A 19,875-nucleotide genomic window follows, 5' to 3' on the forward strand; every position below is an offset into this window, starting at 1 on the left:
CGGGAAGGATTTTTAAAAGTTAAATGACATTGAGAAAGAATCGCATAAACCTTCAAGACCTCAGATGTCAGGTCAATAAAGGTTGGTCCACCAAAAGGTATCGAAAATTACCGTAAGACTTTTGTTCTCTGGGACCAATATGACACACATCCGTTCTTGGGTTAAGCAGTCTCAAGATTCGAGCAAAGGGTTAAGAAGCCATATCTGGGCTGATGGGAGTTAAAGTGTACACGGGGATGTCGGGGAAACAAAACATTGGAGGATGCAGACTTTCACTCCATGCTGGATGATTTTGTTCTCCGGCAAACTAGTTTATTTTATAAGCGGGTCATCTATACTTAAGCTTTATTTTAATTCTTTTTTAATCTGTTGCACTTGTTCTGATTACAAGCAGCCTTATTTTATTTAGTGTGGAATGTTACGTGTCGGGGAAAGAATGACATAGTACAGTGACTTTCCTGCTGTTCCACTGCAAATCTCAGCATGCTGAACCAGCCTCAGACTGAGCTGATGGGGAACTATAGGCCATTAGCCGGAGGGCTTCTGCTCCTGATACTGCGTGGGAATTGTGTTTTAATCTCTGTGTGGGAAAATCAGTGTTGACTTGTATGCTTTTTATTTGATATAATTAACCCACATTTAATTTATCTTAGCTGTTCTGCAAACAGAGTGATGAGTAATTATAAACATTTAGCAGTAAAGATTAAAATGATTGTCTATCTTTAAATATGCAAAAAAACCAGGCAGATTATTAAGAAGTATTTTTTCCCCTTTCTGACGTGACTCCCATTCTGACACTAAAGCAGGGCAAAGGTACTTCAGGTGTAATTGAAATGCTTTTAACCAAAATGTTTTTTGTTTTTTTTTCTGGCCGTTTCTGATAACTAATTACAGCATTGGGGTTTATTAACTAAATGGAGTGTTGGCAGCAGAGTTGGTAGTTCTGACTCCCTCACTTCACTATTCATTATGAGGGGCCAACAGTGGAAAGTTGTTCCGGCAAAAAGGTCTAAACTGACCCGGTGTAATGTTTTATTCAATGTGTAAGGAGACTTCGGAGAAACTTCATGTATAAAACACGTCTCTACTCCCATCTTTACCTTGACTGACGGTTAATTAGCTGTAAGAATCGAAGGCTTTTGCCAATGTTTACAGCACTACGGAATTATAAAATGTAATATTATTTAGTTTCTTTGTGTCTCGGTGATTATAAGGTGTGAAGTTGTCTGGTTAGGGTCACAGGCCATGTCCAAGCTCTTTGTTCTGTAACGGGTAGGACGTAGACCTTACCTGGTTTGCCGTAGCTGACCACCTCGTTGAGTCGATTGGCCTTGCGCTGGAAGGTGGTGTTCGGCTTGGACAAAGCAATATTTAAACCTTTTGGTTTGTTAAGCAAATAAACCTCAGCAGATATCTCTTCATTCTTTCCTTTGCTGTAAAACACAAACTTAACACGGTAACTTTTACAAACTTTTTTCTGTTTTTACGAACAACCATTCAGTGATTTTGTGTCAAGTGACAATTATGTGTTCCTCTCAAAATACATTAAGGAGACAATGAATAGAAAACGATTAAGATTGTGGAACATCAGTCGAAGCCCCACACGGACACGTCTCGGCACCTTGGCTAATATAAACTTAATGTATTTTTCCTATAAGGAAGAAATGTCTACTAAATGCAGAATAGTCAAGAGGGTAGGTTGCATAATACAAAGGAATTCCCTCTGCGATACTATGCTTTTTAGAAAGTATCCAAAACTCCAACATTTTGTTGATTTGTCTGAATTCTCCGAATCTCTGGTCTGCTTTGCAGTGAAACACAGGTTGGCAGAGACTTCAGTAACAAGTAGCGATGGCGCGCGTGTGGGGGGGGGGGAGGATTGATAAATGGCTTGAAACAGTAAGGACTCGTTGCCAAAACCAGATTAAAGACAGTGGTGATGCATATGTTTCCTAACCTTTTTGATCGTCGCAAGCCTCATCTCTTGTCTAATTCCTGGATGATTTCCCAGCCTGCCTCTGCGGTGGGGGAGACGCTGTTGACGTGGTATAGCTACAGAGTATGGTCCTGTTCTAAAGATAATGAATAATATTAATTGATGAAGTTACATTCTAGTGACTTGACCGTTTGTATGTGTTCCTCACTTGCAAAATGATTGTGTCCCCCCCCCCCACCGTCCCACGGGCACTGGGGGCGAAATGTCCTGCAGTTACCTCCATCCGTGGTCGGCGATGTGAAGTTATCCGGTTGCAGGGATGCCGTACTGGATTCATGTTGGGAAATCACACCGTGTGCGCGCATGTGAATTAATTCTGTTTTCCCTAATGCGGTAAACGTTGATGTTTACGGTTGTGATTTAGAAACGTATTGTACATGCTTTGAGGCGGTTTTTGTCCTTTCTCACGCTGATGTTTTGGTTCGATTCATTCTGTGATTATGCTAAACGTCATATTCTTTCATTGCAGCTCTAAATATTTACTTTGAAGATTAATATTTGTCTAGCTTTATTCTCCTGAGGCATTCTCGTACACGAGACTTTGATGGGAAATATATTCTATATATTATGTGTATATGTGTGTGTGTATATATATATATATTAATGTGTGTGTACTGGGCTGCTGTAAGAGGCGATAAGAAGTGCGGCATGCAAAGCCCAAATGTTCCCGGAACCTATAGGGTACATGTTAACCTTTTTTATTAGCCGGAGAGAGACCTAACAAGGCTGAAACATTGCCCAATTGGGGTCTTTTTGGAAGGGGATCTGAAGCCCCTGTTACTCATGTCACCTTGTAGTAAAGACAGCATTAGTCTGTGTGTTTTAACTCAAACTTGTAAAGGGTTTAAGAAGGAAGAAAAGGCTGGGGTTACCCTGGTAGCTGTCTAACCGGTTACACATTCACTTATAGACATACCTTACTCCATGTGTTTGGGCTCATATTCCTTATCGGTATACGCGTATACTGTGTTTCTTCATATAGACTCGGATATTTAACTAGCGTTTGGGTGTCTTACACCACCCCCCCCCCACCGTGCTACAAGAAGGTTTTCTGTGAATGAAAACAAATCCTTTCTAGCCTCGTAGAATTAGTCGTGTGTCCATTACCCATTGCTTTATGAATAATAAAGAATGCTTTGGTTCTCCATCCATGGTTATACGTGCTAATAATCCAGCCATTCTTTGAAGCCGTACTGCCTACACCAAACACCGGTCATCAGCTGGGATACAGACGTTAAAGCAGCGCAGTAAACATATAGACTTTAGGAAAGACGAGTCTTTCACATGTGATTGAGTTTCTGGATTATAGAGAATGTTTGCACTTTTGTTCATACGGAAACATGGCGTCTTGGGGCAGGAGGAGTGCTTGACCCTGCCGAACTTTCTCCCCTTCATCTTGTTACAAAATGAAGTAGCGTTAATTCTTGCTACAATTTTGATGAAATTACAGTCTAATATAATGCTCTGCATCTCCTTTTGTCTTGTTTTTTTTTTGTGATTGCATAAAAGCCTTCCTGTGGTAACGGACGGGAAATGGACAATTAGCTAATGAGATTGTTTCTCCAAGGAGCGTTGGAGGAAATATACTTTAGGGTAGGAACATCGTCTTTTGTGTTCCAATCCCGGGGGGGGTCTTGTTTGACCCCTTTAGATCAGTCGGGTTTAACACCCTAGCACACAAAACGATTGAATGTCATTGTGTGCGAGTGCTGCCGGCACTCCAGGTAGACAGGATGGTTGCCTTGTTACAAAGAACCTTTAGCGATTGTGTAAAGGTAACACTGTTTCTGATCAGAGGATAATAGTGATACTTTTGGAACTGTTGCATTCTTCAAATTAACATATCCATGGCACTAGTCAATTATGTTTTGACGATTAACTTAATAACGAATGTTTACCTGCGTTACGGGTTGTGCTGATCTGTATAGATCGGTTGATGGAATACACATAGAAAATGCTGATGCTCTTAATCCGTTCTGGTGAGGAGCATCTCACTGGACAAGTAAGAATAATGTGTCGGAAAATATCCTGTGCTATTAGCTGGCATATTTAACCCCTGAGAGACCGGGAAGGGCTTTTAATGGGGAAAATCTAACCATCGTCCCCGAGGACCACACAGAGCACATTTCCCTGGTAAAGTCATCTGTTTTGCAGCGTTCTACAGCCCATTCCTGGCTCTCTCTATTGAACTGCGTTCTTTTGAGTTTTGTGAACAAATGCCAGATATTGTGCAATACCCACATGGCTTTCATGAAGTGTTAGATAGCGATATGTCTTTTAATTTTTAATCATTGCTTCCTTGGTTTAGTCTTTTTGATGTAAATGGTTTCAGTGCGACATGGATGGGGCTTTTCCAGGTCAGCAGCAGAGTTTCACTTACCATCTCGGGCCCCTGCGCCATATGGAGGGTCTTGCGTCCCCCTCTGGGTTTTCTAATTCTGTGATTAAAGAGCGCAGACTCTTGTTCTTCTCTCGCTTCCATCAGACGGCCCTTTAATCACTTTTAAAACACAGACAATAGAGAGACGCCTTTTATGTTTTTATTGAGCAGTCCTTTACACAGATTACAGATTTCTTTGGAAGGATTAGCATTGGATTTAAATCGGCGTTAAATAAACAGCCGTAGTATCCGAATGCCTGACTCAGACTTCAGGGTTCACTCAATCCATGGGGTTCCTGTGAAGAGATGAGGGTAATAACCGGAGTCCGATCAGCGTCCCAGCACTGTAATAATCCGCTTGCTCGTGATATTGCCCTTCCCGATGGCGTAGTTTCCATATGGGATGGGTTTACATTAGCCAGTGTACTGGTGTTGGAGTTTCCACCCATCCATCATATTAATATCCTTAATAGAAATTCCATTAAAGGAACAGACAAGACCGTTTCTATCCTTGCTTTAATTAAGCGGCACCCTGTGTTGGTGAATACAATGGTTCTTACGTTGTTATCTGGAATTGTCTGTCTATTAAATGACGCCGCGTGGCTATGAATTAAAAGTAAGCGAACGATGTGTTTTTGTTGTGTAGTGTGTGTAAGGTGGACGTCGAGGAGCCGCTGTATGTTTGCTCTTGGAAAGCCGTAAGTTTTATTTATCTGTATCTTGTGTTTTCTCTTGTTTTCAGGCTGTTCCTCAAAGTCATTCAAGCTGTACTCTCCAAAGGAGCCCCCCAACGGCAACGCCTTCCCCCCCTTCCACCCAGGCACAATGCTGGATCGAGACGTGGGGTAAGTTAGTGTTGACATTTTGGGGTATACGAGTTAAGATGTTTTAAGCAGGACATTTAACTGGTAGGTTTCATCAGTCACCTTTTCAGTGGCATATTTACCTTCAGAACTGCCCTAGGCCTAACCTGCCGCCCCTCCACATTACTCTCCTTTCTACCCAGCGCAGCAGGGGAGGAAACGATGGAGGCCCTGCATGATGTATAATTAGGATGGCGAGATCACATTGAAGGTGTTTCTCCCCAATTCACCCCGTCTCCTTTTAGCATATGGTTTTTGGTGGCCCGGCGTGATCTGTCGTTATAAGTTGAAATGCACCATCCCGCCGGCAAACTTTGTGCTTTTAGGGAACAAAACTAGAGTAAGCACTTCAAACAAACCAATAAACCCAAGTCTTTGAATGTAACGCTTTTCATAATCCGTCCTTGATTCTCATAGATACCACGGCGGGCACTTTCATGTTGCAGGTGACATTAAACACTAAAGACTTTTTTGTTAGTCTTTTTTTTTTGTGGAAAAACATTCTTGAATTCTACAAGCACATGTGTCAACTGATCAGTAATTTACGCGTGATACCCCCCACAAGAACAAACAAGACTACTTTCCTGGTATCATAACAGTGCCGTAAATCTTCTCAGACAAGGAAAACATCCTGGTGTTTTGACTGGATCTAAATTTATAAGCTTAAAAAAAAAAAATTGTACATTCTACAAACATGTATACCGTGTAAATAAAAGCCAGGCTACAGTGTGCTTTGTAGCAGGCAAATAGATATAAAGCAAGAACCCTCTATTCACTAACAGAAGACAATTTGTATCTTCTTCCTGCAGACCCACTCCGATGTATCCTCCTACTTACCTGGAGCCTGGAATAGGGTAAGTCTGTTTTTATTTAATATATATATATATATATAGATAGAGATAGAGATATATATAGAGAGAGATATAGATATATATATATATATCTATCTATATAGCTATCTATAGATTTATGTATGTTGTTTGCAAGAAATAGAAATATAGGATTCTACGGTAAAAAAAAATTTTTTAAAAAGATAACCGGCCAAAAAAAATTCAGTAGTGCTGAAATATGGATCGAACGTTTTCACCTGCACCCGGATTTTCTCCGACTTGTGTGTCATTATGTTGTATAACCTAAACCTTGCTTGGTCTAATCCTGTTGATAGCCCAATGGCTTTTCATCGACATCTAGAGAGTGCCTGTTTTTTGTGAATACCATCTTTTTTGCCATATGTCTCTCAAACCTCTTGCATGGAAGTAGTTCTCCGGCTAAATGTTCTGGTTTAAAAGAATCTATAACTTGGCAAGAACTATTTATTTGCGATTTGTGATGACTTGGTGATATAAGTGGTATGTGGTTTTTGTCATAGGAGGCACACGCCGTATGGGAACCAGACAGACTACAGAATATTTGAGCTGAATAAACGGCTGCAAAATTGGACAGAGGTACGCTATGGTTTTTTATTTATTTTTATTTTTTTTAAATTGCAAACATTTTATGGTTAAACCTTACTTCACCGTAGCATTCCTGACTGTACATATATCCTGTCTTAGAATCATAATAATAATGTTTTTTGCATAATTTAAGTAAAAGATGGAAAACAAACTAAATTCCCATAAATACAGTTAAATGAAAATATACTTTAGATATATATATAGATTTTTTTTTCTTGAAAAGAGGAGGAACTACCTTTTTGGCTGGAAGCATTAGGTGCAAAAATACATCTGTGTTCAGAAAATATCTCAACGCAACAAATGTAGAATTTCAGAATATATCACATGGAGCAAATAGAAAATATTACTTATCCTTGTTTTATGGGGTGGGGGGGAGGCCAAAAAATGTGTTGAACAGAATTACCCATCTGCCAGGGACGCATGGACTAAGTTTAAAGCCTGTAGTAAATAAAGGGGCAATTAGCGGCTGTGTATCTGTGGTTTACCAACGCCTCCTTCGCTTCAGTTTGAATTGTACGGTGACGTCTTGTTTCCTATTTACTAGGAATGTGACAATCTGTGGTGGGACGCGTTCACCACCGAATTCTTTGAAGACGACGCCATGTTGACCATCACCTTCTGTTTAGAAGATGGACCAAAGAGATACAGTATGTCTTCCTTTCTCTGCAATCAGTGTTTGGTTATTCTTCAGCACTTTGTTTCTAATTTACTGCAGTTACGTGGTCTATTGCTAAAAATAATAGTCCTAGTAACACGTCTAAATGACTTGTAGTCAAGGGAGGTGGAGTACAAAGAGAATAAGAGAAGGAAATGCATATTTTGGTCAATGCTTTTGGTTTTTCCCCCCTTGTTAGCGATCGGACGGACGCTGATCCCACGGTATTTCCGCAGCATCTTCGAAGGAGGCGCCACCGAGCTGTACTACGTTTTAAAGCACCCCAAGGAATCATTCCACAATAACTTTGTCTCCCTTGACTGCGATCAGTGTACGATGGTCACACAACACGGAAAACCCATGTTCACACAGGTAATTAAGGACGTACTTTTCAACCAACGGCTTATTTATTATATACCATACTGAACAAACTGTTTTTTGGAACATCCAGTTGATGCAATTCTCTGTAGTAACAATTGGTGCAAATAGAATCAATCTCCATGAAATAAATGGTATCGGGTAAAATCATTGCTTTGGTCAAAGTCTATAGATGGAACAGCGGTCGCGTTTTTATTGACGTTATTGTTCTCGGCTGCTTTGTGTTGGAAGAAACCCCTACAAGGGCTGTTTTACGAATTCAAAGTGTGCCCTCTAGTGTCCAGAGTAGGCTAATACAAGATGTAAAGCCATAGAGTGGTGCATGTTTACTAGATTAATCTTATATGTTTTTTACATGCTGTTACATCAATTTGCCTCTTCAAATCTTCTATAAAAGTTGCATTCGGTGCGTTCTGACTTGCTTTTTTTAAGCATTTAATGCCGGATTACTTATTTTTTAGTTTTATTGGCTGTGTTGCCAATTCTATCCTGTTAGGTTAGTCTACACGACCCAACATGTCCACCTTTTTTTTCCCTAGGTATGCGTGGAAGGTCGACTCTACCTGGAATTCATGTTTGATGACATGATGAGGATAAAGACCTGGCATTTCAGTATCAGACAACATCGAGAACTTATTCCCCGGAGTATCCTAGCCATGCATGTAAGTGCGAGTGGATGACCATCTATAGTATCTATATCATCTATAGCTACTGTATGCATAATGCAGGGCTGAATTAAAATCACTGCTGGCCTGCTTGATGCCTTTGTTATAAAAATGTCTCTTTAAAGACACCGCCTGACTCTATTTTATAGGAGAATGTTTAAAGAAAACACATTGCTTTAGTCTTTAATGCCAGGCTCTGTCTTGTTGCATAAATTACGCAGGACTCATAACTGGTGTCCGTAAGGGCCGGCATGTAATACTATGGTGTGTAATTCTGTGATTTAATTCATGGTTGATATGGAGCATGCATCACATAGATTTATGTAAACGTAAGTCAGATACACGAGCCGTTCAGAGAAATGTATTTTAACGGTTTCAAATATTAGGTTCTTTCAAAGGTTCACTGAAGTAGTAGATCTGTAACAAATTATAGAAGTATTTATTTTCCTAAGAAACAAGAATTTTCATCTTAAATCTTCTAGGCTCAGGACCCCCAAATGTTGGACCAGTTGTCGAAGAACATCACAAGATGCGGACTTTCAAATTCCACACTCAACTACCTCCGAGTAAGCAAAGGGCTGAAGTTACTTGCCATGTTCTATGCTGCGTTGTCTGATTACTTTTGGAAAAACCCTTTAAGACATAACAGGCTTATAACAATTATAAACAGCGTCTAAAACCCCTTTTAATGCTGGTGTGCGTATGCACATGTCTGATTGAATTTAATTTCTTCCACCATCTTACTATGTATTTAAGTAGAAGTAGTAGTGATATTATTTGTGGATTGATATAATGCTGTCATATTCCGCAGCGCTGTACAATGGGTAAACGGGACATAACCATTACTATGTCACATAACAATTTGGGGTTGTGCGAGGCTGATTAGGCCAGTCCATCATATTCTTCTTATTAATGATTCCATATACAAACTTCTGTCTTTATAAAGGAGATACGATTTAGCTTATCAGTCTGTCCTTGCAAATCCCCTGCTTATATCCTAAGGAATGGGACGTGCTCGGCATATGCTATGGATTTTCTTGCACATAAAATGAACTTGAGATGAAGAAATAGACAGACGTGTAACGGGTTCCATCTTCCTTCTCCGCAGCTCTGTGTAATTCTTGAACCAATGCAGGAGCTCATGTCCAGACACAAGACCTACAGTTTAAGTCCACGTGATTGTCTCAAGACATGCCTCTTTCAGAAGTGGCAGCGGATGGTGGCCCCACCTGGTGAGAATTCTAATGGAATACGTTACCTGCATTATTGAATTAATTGTTCTCATTAAAGTGGAAATGTTGTTAAAGCCGCTTAAACCTTTACAATTTACAAGTAACTTTCCCTGGGGTTCTGACTGCCTCCAGCAATCTGGTCATCTGCAGTATATTTGAATTAAACTTTTTTCAGTAGAGAGTAATAAAAATATAGCTTTCAGAGACCCCAAACCCTTTGAAAAGTTTGACTTTTTTTTTTAAATCTAGAAATGCACATTTGTTACACTTTTTTTTTTTTTTTTGTTACACTTTTTTGACTTGTATTCTAATTTGATTCATTTGATCTTGCGCTTGGAGCAGCTGAACCAGCCCGACAGGCACCCAACAAACGCAGGAAAAGGAAGATGTCCGGGGGCAGCACCATGAGCTCTGGAGGGGGCAACACGAACAACAGCAACAGCAAAAAGAAAAGTCCCGCCAGTACCTTCGCCCTCTCCAGCCAGGTACCTGTAAGCATCCACTTTTAACTTACTATTCTTGGCCTCCTGACCCAGTTTGGGTAGTTAACACTAAAATAACTAAAGTAACTTATGCTATGGATCACACGGTGTTCCCCGATGGCACTACCTTTATTTCCATCAGAATGGTATTGGAGGAGGAGGGTTAGAAGAGTCCATATATAATGTGTTTGGGTTGCGGGAAGCTCTTGCACCGTTCTGAGCTGGTTTATCTGCTGTGTGTTGACCAGGGCTGATTCTCAAAAGGGTCGCAGCTGAAACAATGGATGTCCTTTTTCCTAAACTCTGCTGCCAGTCAAGGTGTGCTCCTTGGCAGGCATCAGACCTTAACGCACATGGGCGTCGATAAGCTTTTGGGAAGCTTACGTCCACGGAACACACAAAATGCACCCATTTGGTTTTACAAAATCAGCCCTGATCTCCCCGCGGTCTACCCCGCTGGAAGGCATTGTGGATGAACACATCCCTGAGATACCTTCACGACCATTCTGATAATGTACTGCCACGACTTATACGTTGGAGGTGGGTTGGTTGAGGAATACTGTGTCTTTTTAAAGAGTTTATCTGTCTGTAGGAATTGCAGTTTTCTGATTTATTGATTTAATCAATAGAAGGGATTTTGTGATATCACGTAAAATCTTAGATGTCCATAACTTATTATAACACTTAACATGTTAGAGACGGTTTGTGCGTTTTTAAAATTGTATTAAAAGCAGAGCGGTGGTAATCCCTCTTTGATTAGTGTCCCTGCCTGCAAATGTGTGTAATATTCTCCAGGGCCCGTACCTTATCTCCACCTAATACGCTAAACTCAATACGTTGACTTTAGTCATAGGAAACTATTGCGCAATTCCAGGAAACCGTCCACTTGGTTCTTAAAAAGCGAACTTCTTATTAACAATAATATTACGTTTTTAAAGCCGAATCTAAGACTTTGGATCAGCTGCTTTGTCCAGCGATCCCCGTCTGGTCCTGGAGAATGATGCCTGTCTTGCAGCTTAATATACAAATATTTTTTATTTTTAATAATCACCTATTCTAAAACAGAAACCCTTGCTTATAATTATTGTCAAAAGCTGCAACTTCCATAATGTTGAAAAGAAACACTTTAGGTCTTTATTTTCTGTATAACTGGAATCGGTATGTGTTTTCGGGAAGTCTTCTTCTTCCTGCAGAATAAATCCGTAATGATTACAAATATGCTTATTTTTTTTTGTAATAATGGATGGCCTTGTTTGATCAGGGCTTTTAATCCTACATCCCTTAAATTACATGCATTTTTGCAGGCATCAGCTTCCCCCTGAGCTCCAAGAAGCCGCTTCTGACCACGCGTAGTAGTGGAAGGAAGGGACACGCCTCTGCCTTGATTATGTTTCTGGAACTCTTCCCTTTCAGGATGTAATGGTGGTGGGCGAACCAACCCTGATGGGAGGCGAATTCGGCGATGAAGATGAGCGGCTCATAACCCGCCTGGAGAATACTCAGTTTGACGCCGCCAATGGAATTGACGATGAAGATAGCTTCAATAACTCACCCGCGTTAGGCGCCAACAGCCCATGGAACAGCAAACCCCCCTCAAGTCAAGAAAGCAAATCGGAGAACCCAACGTCCCAGGCTTCACAGTAAAAAAAAAAAAAAAAAAATCCGAAAAAAATATAAACAGAAAAAAAAACACAAAATAAAAAAACAAAAAAAAAACAAAACAAATATATATATGTGTATAACAGGCCAATGTGGAGGAACAAAAATGTTGTTTTAAATAAAGAGTAAAATCTCCAAAAAAGAGAGAGAGTGAAACATATCTACCTGTAAATTGAAATTAAAAAAATGACATTTTAAAATGTACCCCTTCGCCATTTAGGTCATGCCTTTTAGAAGGGGTGTTAGTGTGAGAGCAAAATACGGAAGGAGGTCCTGTGGACAGCTTGCTGCATAATAAGGGGGGGGGTAGGGGATTGCCTTTTTTTGTTTAAAATGACCCAGTTTCAATATTTAACGAAGGAATATAAGGGAAAATAGACATGTTCGCTGGATACGGTGAATGGTCTGCGGGTTGTGACGTAGGAAGCTGCATTCGTCTTCAGTTCCGCGCATGCCTCCTTGTAGCTGTTGATTTAAATGTCCGCTTTCCTGTAGAACAACCAGTTTTATAATGTTCATCGTGTTGCGGATCATATATATATACGCTTCTATCCCCGATTTCTTCTGACAGATATCAGGAGCAGCTTTTCTGCGTTATAGTGTTATATTCATGATTTTGGATGAAAAATGTCAGACCTGCACACGTTTAGGAGAGAACTTTATAACAAATACAATTTTAGATATATATGTGACATGTCAGTTACATGTGTAGAACCCGACCGGCCGGAGTCCCATTTGACTTACGCACTTGCGCTTATAAGCACTTTCTAGGAAGCGGGCGGCTTTAAGATCGCAGTGTGCTAATACAGATGGTGAAACCGGTACTGTGTTTATGTACATATCTTCAGTACTACTTCTGCATAGAACTTTAGGACTCCGTTTGTGATTTGTTACTTAGTGTCCCTCGCATATATAGATGCAGCTTAGACGTTTTATCGTCAATCGCTGTTGAAGGTGACAACTCAAAGTACTGCCGGGTCTGGACAGATGTCTAAGGAGCCATGTTTGCTTGTTGAATTGACCTAGTGTGACACCGCAGGGCAGAGGGGCCGATCTGAGCGCTATGCGTTGATGGGTTCCGTGGCCCTTATTAATTATCGCAATGGCCGGCTACAAGAAACCACAATCTTTTTGCATCAACCGGCCCCTTGATGGCCGCCATATATTGTTGAAGTTGTAGGTGTGTTAAAAGCCGGCCAACATTGATCTCTCTGATAATTGTGTGCTCTGTCACCACTGCCCAGAGAACCAAGAACATCCTAATAATTACTAAACCGCATTAAAATAATCTCCTGTATAAATAAGAGGTCCTAGAACTCTAATACTGAATCATTTTCCTGCGAATTCTATAGAATTACATCCTTAGCCCCAATCCAGTGTATAATATATTTTACAACTGTCCTTAGAAACCTTCCGTAACTTATTCCGGTTTCCGTAACGAACGAGGTTGCAGTAGCCGATTCCCAGTGCCTCCTTCCGATATTTTGTTCGCTTATTATTATTATTTTTTTTTTCTATTATTTTGTTTTGTTTTATTTTTGTTTTTAAATAATATTATTAAAAAAAGTAAGTTAAAAAAAAATGCTGTCCTGATTTTGTACTGGCTTATATATATATATATATATCTCTGGGGAATATTGTTTTATACAGTTCCAAAAGCTTCACACCAAGAAAAGACTTTGCGGAATTCCTCTGTAATCCCAGCAAGTGGACGAGAGGAGGAAACATTTTTAGTGGTTATTATTTTTTTTTCCTTTCTTAAATGTAAACTTGTGTGCTACCCTCTCCCTTTTTCCCTATAAAAACAAAAAACGTACAAAAAAAACAGTTTTCTTGCTTGGTTTTGTGTACTTTGTGTCTGTACATTTTACGCTTGTTAGAAGCAGTGTGTAATTTTGGTCTTACTGTATTATCATTAGAAAAGATGCCTCCTTTTTATATCTTGGGGATATGATACTTGGAGGGAGGGAGGGGTAGGATTTCCATATTATTTTGTTTGGAAGTTCCAAGATAAAAAGGGTTTTAAGGTATAGGGGTTGTTTGTCACCAGTTCACTATTAAATCACTTTTTTTTTAATTGGGGTGGGATTAGAGTTTTAAAAACAAAATCTGGGTTACTTCTGCATGGAAATACTTTGCCAGGGACAAAACATTGCAGTTCCAAATGGATACAAGTGACCAAAGGGGATATGTAAAGCTTTTTAAATAGTGGGTCATCGTCTTTCCATAAAAAATGACCTTTTTTTTTTATTTTTTTTTATGTTTTTCGTGTGGCTATAGTTTAAAATAAACCATCTTTTCTGGTGATACTTAATGGAAAGTTCTATCAACTTCTCTACATCACTATTGGTTCTAATGACCCAGCACTTGCAAGTTCCTCCACTGTGAAAGGCTGTGCTGGCCCTGTATGATGCATAAATCAGTGTGTGAGGAAACTAACCTCGGTCATTGTACTATACATTATACAGGGCCAGCCAAGCGCTTTTTGCAGCAGAGGCTCACTAGTGTTGGTTCTTCGTAATGTGTAGTGATGTCAAGGAGCTGAAACGCATCTCTTCTAGTGCCGCTCTTTGTTGCGGAGGAAAATACGTTCTATAGTAGCTGGGAAGTTCTTTGGCATCTCTTTGTCTCAGAATCTACTTGGGGCTGCAATGATTTTGGTCAAAACAAGCCTTGTTGGGAGCGGAAGATTTATATGACATGAATCCTTTTATGTGACTTGTGACTCTGACATGATGAAATTTGACGGAATGTTTAGATTAGGTTGACTGCAATCATTTTCAATCTTTGTTTCAAATAATAAAACATTGGAGATGAGGGCTGATCTCCAATTTATGATTTAATTGAGCCAATGGATGCCCCCCCCCACACACACACACATAGATTAAAGAAGAGATTCTTGGAGGGGTGCTGAAGGGTAATTTTGTGTAAAGCTGGGCAAAGTGGCTAAAACTTGATAGAATAGCTACAATTGTCCCCTCCACACAACTGTAGCGAAGCCAACTAAGAACGTTCTATCTAGCAGCTTCCTTCAGACATCGTTACGTTATTCTAAATGCAACACTTCGTTTGCCAAGACAGCTTTGGGCAAATAACATGGATATAGCGGCCACATGGTCAGTCAATGACACGCGCTATTGGCGTGCTGCCGGATGCTTCCCCTTGATGGATTTGGAGAGGAACACTTTTTTAAATGCTATTGGAAGACTAATTAAAGACTTCCTTTAAAAGTAGAACTTTCTTCCGAAACCTTAGTAATCCTAAACATGAGAAATGAATGTACCCTTGTTTGTAAATTCTACTTTAAGCTTTAAATCCCATCAGATTTGTTGAGCACTTTAAAGGGGGAATGTCACCTTCTCAAATTTATTAAACTGTAGTTTGTGCTTTTTTTTGACAACAGATGTAAATTATTGGAGGTATGTTTAAATATGTGCCCAAGGGGGTTTCTGAAGACAGGAACTTAAGCGAACCCCCTCAAAAAAACATGAAAATGGCTTTTATTAAAATTTACTTTTAAACAGTTGTAGTTTCAGGCAGCTGCATATCATATGAGTTCCGGCTGTGTTATCTCAGCCCAATCTATTAGAAAACCATTGACTCTTTATCAAATTGCCATGCTGCGTGTGTGAAACAATAGAATGGCTCAGTCAGACTCCCTGACTAACAAGTCTAGTGCATGAAAGGATTCCATTGGATAAGCAGGACTCCATTAGCATTGCCATAAAGCATCAGCTAAGTGTGGTGGTTGCACAGGGAAAGTCACTTAAAATATCACACAACTGACAACAATGGCGGCCGACAGGTCTGCAGATCAAGAACATTTACAGGATCAAAATGAAATAAAATTATTATGCCCAAACAAAAAGAAAAAACATTTTCCCATGGGATTTCCACTTTAAGAGCAGGGCCTTTTCCCACAGTATTCATATAATGTGGGATTCAGCTGCATATCTCCTGCATCTTAGTATGCAAACCTCGTTACAAAGGTTTATTTTACCTTATAGAACAGGATCTGCTTTGAATAATGCGATGTCCGGCGCGAACAAATAAATTACTCACGTAAAATAATAACACTTTTCCTTTTGCCCACCAGGGGGCACTATCACGGTTTGTGTAGATTTGATGCATGCCCTGTCTTTTATCATATGATGCGATAAATCTATTGACTGTACTTTGAGAACCACAAAAGTCGTTTAGCATAAATAAGAGAAAAGGTCTCATAATGGGCAACGGTCTTATCATGTAAGCTGTTTTTACACGTGACACTTTCTTTTTTAATTCTACATTATTTTTATATAGCAGCAATGATTTATTCAAAGGGTCTGACATAACTAAGCTCCTGTTCTCAAGCTTTGGATAAACTATATAAAAAAAATATCAAAATCTTTTGCTCCCAACAGCTTGTTTTCACTCCTGGATTTTTTTGTATTTTCTTTAAATGCGGTGATCTAAAGATGGGAAAATCTTTATTATTTCAGGGGTTTTGCAGAAGAATGGAAACGTGTGGGAGGGAGAATAGACTTGTAGCATATATATAATGTATATATAAATGTTTGCGTACTATATATATATATATTTTTTTGTTTATCAGAAGGTACGAATTAAAAAGGCAAAAAAAAAAAAAAAAACCCTCACCTCTCCCAATTCTGTTTCTTTTATTATGTGAAATGGTGACATATATATCCCTACCATACTGCCCTGTGACCTTTTGCCAACATGAGAGCACTGAAAGAACATTACATTGCGTAGTTTGTGCCATTGAGTCATGTATGGTACCAATAAAAATCAGTTTTGAGTTTCCGGCTGTCCTTTTTGATTCTTTTATATTTGTTTTCTCTTATGCCTGCAGTTTCGATTGAAGGGACTATTCAACCATCAAACGCACTTTATTACCAAAGGGGTCCCTTTACGTTTTCGTGGTATCCCCCGTTGCAAAGGCAGAATCCCCCTTGCATGCATTTTCCATTCGCCATATGCATTAATTGTGTAGGGGGCTTGCTTGGGGAACCGGAGTGTCCCTTTAATTCGTTCTCTTCCTGCAGGGTATCTTTCCATTTAATAAAAAATAAAAAAAAATTAAAAAAAAACCTCCGGCGAGGATGGATGGTTGGGGGGTTACATTTTATCAGCTTGGTTTCATAAAAGATATAAGAGCTACACATCGATGACATATTGATGATGCGGGTCTTACGGCGGGGAGTATATAACAGTTGGGTTCACGCTTTTTAGTCTGCGTCTGTTGCCGATTTTCACGGTCATTTCCCAGAAAATAATAAAGGGTAACGTTTGAAGTTTTTCTATCCGATGGACACGTAAGTCCAGGATATTGTTTTGTGAATCATACTTCCTGAGTTGCGGTACACATATGGTAGTGCTATAGAAATTATGCAAATTCCCTTTTTTTGTTTTAGTCTTATTTTTAACCCTTTCAGTGGAAAATGTCATCGTATCGGTAAGAAAAAAAACCTTAATCCAGCAGTGCTTAACAAACTCTTGGGGGGGTTATTATTTTTAACATTACAGTTTACTATTCCATGCAGCTCCACCGACGGAGAATGCATACTAAAATACTTCATAAGTAGTTAAATATGTATTCTTCAACCCGTACGGCAAAACAAAGTTACTTTATAAGCGCTACAGTGCACAACCCCTGTGTGATGCCATATGTGTATAATGCCCCAAGCGACAAATCAACAAAAAGGCGGCAAATCAATGATAAAAAAAAAAAAAATGATAATGCAAATGGTCCACTCAGCTATGATATGATGGCTGGAATGTCTCTTTACATTTTATTTCAAACTGATTATAAAGCTAACACGTGGCATACATGCTAACTAGCTTTGTATGTATTAATATAATATATAATATATATATATATATATATACATAGTGCTTTCTATGTTTAGTAGTGTAAAGGTTTGCTACTGAAATATATATGGAGTTTAAATACAAAACCTTTTTTTATGTGAAAACACTCTTTTTATGTTCTTTTGACTTGTGTTTTAGGACTATAATATTTTATAGAACTTTTCACAACACTACACAACACTACAATGTTAAACCAACCAATCCAAGGTATTATTTCTAGTTTTTGTAATTTTCTCCATATTTATAAAAGGGAGGACCCGAGATTTTCTGCGTCACCGTAGAGGTCATTTGTTTATTTAGAGAGAGGTCATGTGGCAAATATATATTAAAATGAAATGAGGGGAGAGAACAAAGGGGAGAAGTGTCGCTTCTCGCAGGAAGTGCGACTGAAGACGTGATAAAAAGAAAGCAGGGAAGCACTCATGCGGTGTCGGGTTTCTGGTGGTTTGCTATTAAGAGGAAGCAGAGTCAACCTTTCTGGAGACCAACCTGTGCCTGGGATTTATATCTCATCTCGAACCTGTTTTCGATCCGAATAGAAATAAGTTTTCACAAATGTTCTGATGTTTTCTTATAAGAGTCCTGGTTTTTGCAGAATAAGATGTTTTAGGCTCTGTTATATGCAGGACAAACACCCTAACCCATACTGCCTTATGCTGAACAATAGAATGGCTCAGTCCTCATTACCCAGCTGGACACTATAACTATGTAAATGGAGGAACGGACTTCATTAGCATTGCCAAAAAGCATCAGCTCAGTGTGGTGTTTGAGCAGCCAGAATATCACATGACTAAAAACAATGGCCGCCTCCAGGTCTGCAGATAAAGCAGGGTGATAGAATCACAGAATTACATTTACAAAAAATATTAACATAATGAATTAAATGTATTAATACAAATATATCTCCCTCCATCCCTCCAATCAAGCACATATAATTCCAGACCAATATGTGTACAAATATATATATATATATATATATAATGTAAATACACTCTATGCAGGAACAACGGAGCAAAGAAGAAGGGTTTTATAACTAATTAATTCATTTATTGATTAGCAAATAGGTTTATTTGGTATTTTCCCGGCGTATAGTGGCAGTACCGTTGGGGGTTGCTCTCTTCCCCGGGACAAACACTAAAAAAGATAGAAGGGGTTAAGCTCCACCCCCCCCTTACCCTATAACTGCACATACCGGCGACCAGCAGTCAGTTCTTTTTTGTCCCGCAGGGACGAGCACTGGGGATTCTGCTCCATTCTTCTGCCTCAGCAGCTTGGATCCAGATCGGCCGGCACACGGGTTGTGTCCGGCGAAAGGGGGTTCCTGCAAGTCCGTTCGCTCCCCGGGTGGGAGCTCGGCTGATCTTTGCAGCACCACGTTACAGAGTGAATCTGTAGCGGTGATTTGTTTCAAGCAGGGGAGGAGCATGCGCAGTACGGTGGAACGCACGCCCGGGTGGCTATGCGTTCCACTGATGATCCGGCCGTGCTACAGCGCATGCGCGACTCGGATCATCCGATTTTGGCGCCAAATTCAAAATTGGCTGCCTATTTTATGCTGTGCAAACCTGTCTGACCACAAGAGTGTGTGTCAGGACAGGTTTCCGTGTTGTCTGAACCCCCCACACGGTTTTTGGTGATCTTTTTGATACGCCAAAAAATATGTTAACCTTCATCTCCAGAGAAGGATAAAGTGCCTTCGGCTCCTCCCTGAAAGGCTTCATGCATGTCTAAACGGCTACAGGAGGAGATGTGCCGGCAGTGTTTAGCAGATATCCGGGCAAAAGAGAAACAGAAGGATATGCTGTCCTTTCTATCCTGGTTCCAGGATAATTTGTCTCAAACATTTCAAGCATTTAAGGAGGCTGCCAAACCAAGGGTGCACGACAATCGAAGTTCATCCACATCAGAGTTGTCGTCTGGGGAATGTTCGCGTTCATCTATGGATGTGTCCAGTTCTGAAGGTTCAGAGTCGGAATCCGGTTTTCCTTCGCAAAAACTGGGGAAATTTGTTACAGGAGTAAACCAGATATGGTTGAATCCAGAAGCTAAGAAAAAGGGTTTTCCAATTTTGCCTCACCTAATGGAATTTGCACAGCGTGAGGGGAAACATCCAAGTGATGTGTGCTTGTTTCTAGACACTTTTAAACATATTTTCAAGCTTTAAGATGACATCATGTGGGGAGAGCTTCCTAAGGGTGATGTCCAGATTGCTCAGTTGTCTAAGAAAACTACGTTGCCGA

General features: G+C 39.8%; 1 protein-coding gene across 7 annotated transcripts in view; it reads left to right on the forward strand.

Moving 5' to 3' along the window:
* The window catches only part of LDB1 (LIM domain binding 1), a 58,996-nt gene extending 47,060 nt beyond the window's left edge, over positions 1 to 11,936 (forward strand). For 3 of the 7 annotated variants that reach the window (XM_053450038.1, XM_053450037.1, XM_053450042.1), the window contains exons 2-11: positions 5,119 to 5,221; positions 6,049 to 6,093; positions 6,609 to 6,684; positions 7,238 to 7,340; positions 7,548 to 7,720; positions 8,266 to 8,388; positions 8,874 to 8,957; positions 9,500 to 9,623; positions 9,963 to 10,114; positions 11,519 to 11,936. In XM_053450038.1, coding sequence (XP_053306013.1) covers positions 5,119 to 5,221; positions 6,049 to 6,093; positions 6,609 to 6,684; positions 7,238 to 7,340; positions 7,548 to 7,720; positions 8,266 to 8,388; positions 8,874 to 8,957; positions 9,500 to 9,623; positions 9,963 to 10,114; positions 11,519 to 11,749 — 1,214 coding nt within the window. In that variant the 3' untranslated portion in view covers positions 11,750 to 11,936. Of the gene's footprint in view, positions 1 to 5,118; positions 5,222 to 6,048; positions 6,094 to 6,608; positions 6,685 to 7,237; positions 7,341 to 7,547; positions 7,721 to 8,265; positions 8,389 to 8,873; positions 8,958 to 9,499; positions 9,624 to 9,962; positions 10,115 to 11,409 lie in introns of all 7 variants that reach the window. The other 4 variants (XM_053450043.1, XM_053450040.1, XM_053450041.1 and 1 more) reach the window with 4 other exon arrangements.
* The last annotated feature ends 7,939 nt before the right edge of the window (positions 11,937 to 19,875 follow it).

Source organism: Spea bombifrons, chromosome 11, assembly GCF_027358695.1.
Source record: "Spea bombifrons isolate aSpeBom1 chromosome 11, aSpeBom1.2.pri, whole genome shotgun sequence".
NCBI classification, from domain to species: Eukaryota; Metazoa; Chordata; class Amphibia; order Anura; family Pelobatidae; genus Spea; species Spea bombifrons.